At 51.7% G+C, this 4,623-nt stretch overlaps 1 protein-coding gene across 1 annotated transcript in view; it reads left to right on the top strand.

Annotated features, from left to right (window-relative positions):
- The first annotated feature begins 4,308 nt into the window (after positions 1–4,308).
- SPPL2C (signal peptide peptidase like 2C) overlaps positions 4,309–4,623 on the top strand; it is a 2,116-nt gene continuing 1,801 nt past the window's right edge. Inside the window, exon 1 of the mRNA XM_010832503.1 lies at positions 4,309–4,618. Coding sequence (XP_010830805.1) covers positions 4,309–4,618 — 310 coding nt within the window. The remainder of the gene's footprint in view (positions 4,619–4,623) is intronic.

Below are 4,623 nucleotides of genomic sequence, written 5' to 3'. Positions count from 1 at the left end.
CCTGGGCGGTGACCCTGAGAGTCCAGGCCATAGCTAAGATGAGGCAGCTGGGAGGGACCAGAAGCTGGAGACCAGGAGGATGCCCTCAAGGAAAGGGGTGAAATCTGGGGGGCATGGGGAGGGAGGGTGCTGCAGAGTCTTGAAGCAGAAACACAAGCTGGGGAGTGAGCATCAGCCATTCATGTGACCGCGCCTACCAGGGCCTCCTGCAGGGGGCTGTAGGGGCAGAGTGGCCTTGGAGAGGAGCCAATCCAAGACTGGGGGCTGGCGATGGGGCTGGGGGGCAAGATGGGGGATCTGGGGAAGCAGCAATTAGACAAGACACCCAAAAGCCTTGATGAGTTGCATCCTGGCAAGAGCCTAGGAGGAAATGAGTCCAGAGAATTCTTTTGATCCCATGGCTACCAGGAGCGCAAGGGTAGATGGCAGAGGGGGAGGCAGGAGCAGCCTCTGTTTCGGGTTTCAGGGGGTGTTTTCTGAACCCCAAATCAGGGCACATGCTGGACTGATGAACTCCAGGACAGGTACAACAAGGCCTGTCCTGAGCACAGTACTCCTGGAGGGGACTGAAGTTGCTCCTTGTTTTGTTCTTTAGAAAACTGGGGGTCTTCCCTGGTGGTCCAGTGGTTAAGAATCTGCCTGCCAATGCAGGGAACATGGGTTCGATTCCTGGTCCAGGAAGATTCCATCTGCCGAGGAGCAACTAAGCCTGCGAGCCGTAACTACTGAAGCCTGCAACTACCCTAGAGCCCAGGCTCCTCAACAAGAGAAGCCACTGCAACGAGAAGCCCGCACACCACAACTAGAGAGTAGCCACACGCAGCAACGAAGACCCAGTGCAGCCCAAAAAATAAATTAAAAATAATAAATAAAAATGAAATTACGGTAAAATACACACATCAAACTTACCATTTCAACCAAGTGTACAATTCAGCATATTAAATGCACTCACGACGTTGTACCAGCATTGTCACTATCCAGCTCCAGAGCTTTTTCATCGCTCTGATGAAATCCCAGACCCACAGCTCTCCTTCCCACCAGCTACCACCACCTGCTTTTGGTCTTGATGATTTGCCTGTTCTGGATGTTTCATAAAAGTGGAGTCGTGCAGGTTTTGTCCTTTCGTGTCTGGCTTCTTTCCGTCGCTTAATGTTCTCAAGGTCCGTCTACATCATAGCACGATCAGAGCTTCATTCCTTTGTAGGGCAGAATGATGCTCCATCTTACGACGGGACCACACGTTCTCTAGCCATCCATCAGATGAAGGATGTTGGGGTTCTTTTCACCTACTCCAAGTCATTGTGAGGAGTGCTGCTATAAACATTCAAGTACAATTTTTTGTTTGAACAGCTGTTTTCTGTTCTTTGGGGTATATGCCCAGGAGAGGAATTGCTGGGTCACATGATACATTTCTGTTTATAACCTACCATGGGACCACCAGGTGTCTTCTACAGCAGCTGTACCATTTACAATATCCTTACCAGCAACGTATGAGAATCCTTATTTCTCCACATCCATGCCAAAATCTGTTTGTTTTTTTCTGTTTTTAAATAACTTTTTATTTATTTATTTATTGGCTGCTCTGCACAGATCTTGATCCTCAGTCAAGGACTGAAACTGCACCCCCTGCAGTGGAAGCATGGAATTTCAACCACTGGACTGCCAGGCAAATCCCCCAAACCTGCTATTATCTGTTTTGTTATATTTATAATAGCTACGCCCGGTAGGTGTCTTAGTCTTCAGTTTTATTAAAGCCCCAGGACTCTACCTCAAGTAGAGTCTAGCTGAACATCAGTAGCTGGGGCAGGGAAGTGGGGGCCGGAGACGGTGCAGAGAGATTTCTATTACCACAGCCCTGCTGTACCAACCATCTGGGTGCTCAGATGCAGAGAGGTGAACCCAGTCTAGACACTGCTCCACTCTCATAAGAACTACACAGGCCCACCGTCCCTTCCCTGACAGCCCCTGACTGATATACCTGTCCTCTCTCTGCAATGGGAGCCCGGGCAGGGGCAGCTGGCAGCTTCCTCCACTGGCCCTCACACTTCACCCTCACTGGCTGGGGATCTGCTCACCAGTCAGTTGTGCCTGTTCCCTAAAGTGTTTCTGACAGTTAATTTGTCATTGTAATTACTGTTTGTAATCTAATTAAATGTTGTATGAATGGATGAAACAGGAATGCACAAACAAGCAGGGTTGTTACTTCTTACAAAAATGTGGTTGATGCTTTGAAAGACACAATCTGAATCATACAGAATATCTGACACCTGTCAAGTCAGGTGTGGGTGAGACAAATGTCACCAATTGGGTGGGAGGGGACTGTCAGAGTCTACAAGGTTCTACTCATCAACCTCTTGGTAAAGGTCCCTTAAGCTCACCCTCCACTTCAAAGCATCCAAAGCTGGAGATTTGCCGTCTCATTGATGTGGAGTTCACAACTTGCATGCACCCCAAGTTGCTTCATTTGTGTCCAACTCTTTGCGACCCCATGGGCTGCAGCCCGCCAGGTTCCTCTGTCCAGGGGATTCTCCAGGCAAGAACACTGGAGTGGGTTACCATCCTCTCCTCCAGGGAATGAAGAAAGTAAGGCTTGGGAACTCCCTGGTGGTCCAGTGGTTAGGACTCAGCACTTGCAATGTCATGGGTATGGGTTCAATCCTTGGTCAGGGAACTAATATCTCAGAAGCCACGAGGCACAACCAAAAAAAGAAAAAAAAAAAAAACAGAAAAGAAAAGAAGATCTGAGTTGTGATCATGACATGTTAAGGATGGGCCTCTGGTCTCCTGGAATGTGGTGGTGGTGCTGTCCTTGAAGGTAGGGCCTGAAGGTCAAGAATGGGCAGTGGGGAAGGCCTTGGGGCAGAGATCAGAGCTGCAGTCAAGCAGTCAGGGAGCCAGGCTGACCCCGGGCAGTGTCCTGACCCCAGGACAGGGCAACACCTAAGTGACATACGTCCAGAGTGAGAGCTGGATCTGAGGGCTGGGATTAGGGCCCATGGGGTGGGCTTTTCTGAGCCTCAGTGTACTCATCCACGAAGTGGATATATTTGGGTAAGGTTCAGCCGAACCGTGGTGCTGGAGAAGACTCTCGGGAGTCCCTTGGACAGCAAGGAGATCAAACCAGTCAATCTTAAAGGAAATCAACCCTGAATATTCATTGGAAGGACTGGTGCTAAAGCTGAAGCTCCAATACTTTGGCCACTTGATGCAAAGAGCCAACTCATTGGAAAAGACCCTTGATGCTGGGAAAGATTGAGGGCAGGAGGAGAAGGGGGCGACAGAGGATGAGACGGTTAGATGGCATCACTGACTCCATGGACATGAGTTTGAGCAAACTCCAGGAGATAGTGAAGGACAGGGAAGGCTGGCGCATTGCAGTCCCTGGGGTTGCAAAGAGTCACACACCACTTGTCGACTGAACAACAAAGCTGCTGTTAACAGACTCACAAGAAACCTGTGGCTTAAGGAAGATAATGTATGTTAACAGTCCACAATGAGTATCCCATACTCCATGCAAGCATCCGGGGACCTGGCTCCTTCACTCCCTTTCTCCCCATCTCTTAGGACATCATCCCCCTCTCCACAGACAATGGCTTGTTCATGAGTGACTTGTGAGAAAAAGAAAGAGATGGACAAGGAGCCCCATGGTCTCTGCCCAGGTTTCTGAGGGACTCACTTCATTTCTGCTCATTTCCAACAGCGAGAAATGGCCACGTGGCCTTTCCTAAATCCTGGTTAGTCTGGGAACAAAGTTCCGGTCATGTGCCTGTGCCAAGGGGCATCATTTGAAGGAGGGCTCACAGCCTTGTGCTGGATGGGTGTAGTAATACCCCCTTGCAGGAGGCTGTGATTGCAGAAAAAGTACCTGGCACTCAGGAAGAGATTGATAAAAATGTACAACATCGCTGAGGTCAGGGATCCCAGGGGCCCAGGAAACCGTCTGATCTAATGTCATTTCTCTGCAGTTAGAGAAATAGGCAGAGAGGGCCAGGCACCTGCTGGGTCTGTAAAGGGCGAGGTTGGTCCCGAATCCTGTCTGGGATCCTCAAGCCCATCCCCCCACCTCTTGTTTCAAATGACCTGGTCCAGCTCCTCCTAGGCAGATGACCTCTCCACCTGGAGGCAGGGCTGGGGGACAGGATCCCCAGAGGCTGCCCAGCTTTGTGACTAGGTAGGTGTGGCCCTGGTTTCCTGGACTGTCGGCCAAGCAGCTGCTCTGTGACAAGAGGGCCACACCCAGCCCTGGGAGGGGTCAGGGGGCCGTGGGCAGCTGCCACACTGGGACGCAGCGGTAGGTGCCTGAGGAGGATGGCGTGCCTGGGTTTCCTCCTCTTTTTCCTCCTCCTCTTCCTCCTGGCCAGCACCACAGCCCAGGGGGAGTACGGCGTGGTCCACGTGGTGTCGGACAACTGGAGCAAGGACTACTGCATCCTCTTCCGCTCCGACTATGTCACCCTGCCCCGGGACCTGCAGCACGCCCCGCTCCTGCCCCTGCACGATGGCACGGGCGCATCCTGGTGCCCAGGCCAGGACTCCTCCCACCAGGCCCACCCGGACGGCTCCGCCAGCCAGCGGCCCCTCCACCGGACCACCGCCATGGTCATGAGAGGCAACTGCAGCTTC

This window comes from Bison bison, unplaced genomic scaffold (genome assembly GCF_000754665.1).
Source record: "Bison bison bison isolate TAMUID 2011002044 unplaced genomic scaffold, Bison_UMD1.0 scf7180017861046, whole genome shotgun sequence".
Taxonomy (NCBI): Eukaryota; Metazoa; Chordata; class Mammalia; order Artiodactyla; family Bovidae; genus Bison; species Bison bison.
Note: the sequence above shows the minus strand (reverse complement) of the source record. Positions and strands in the feature narration are given on the sequence as shown.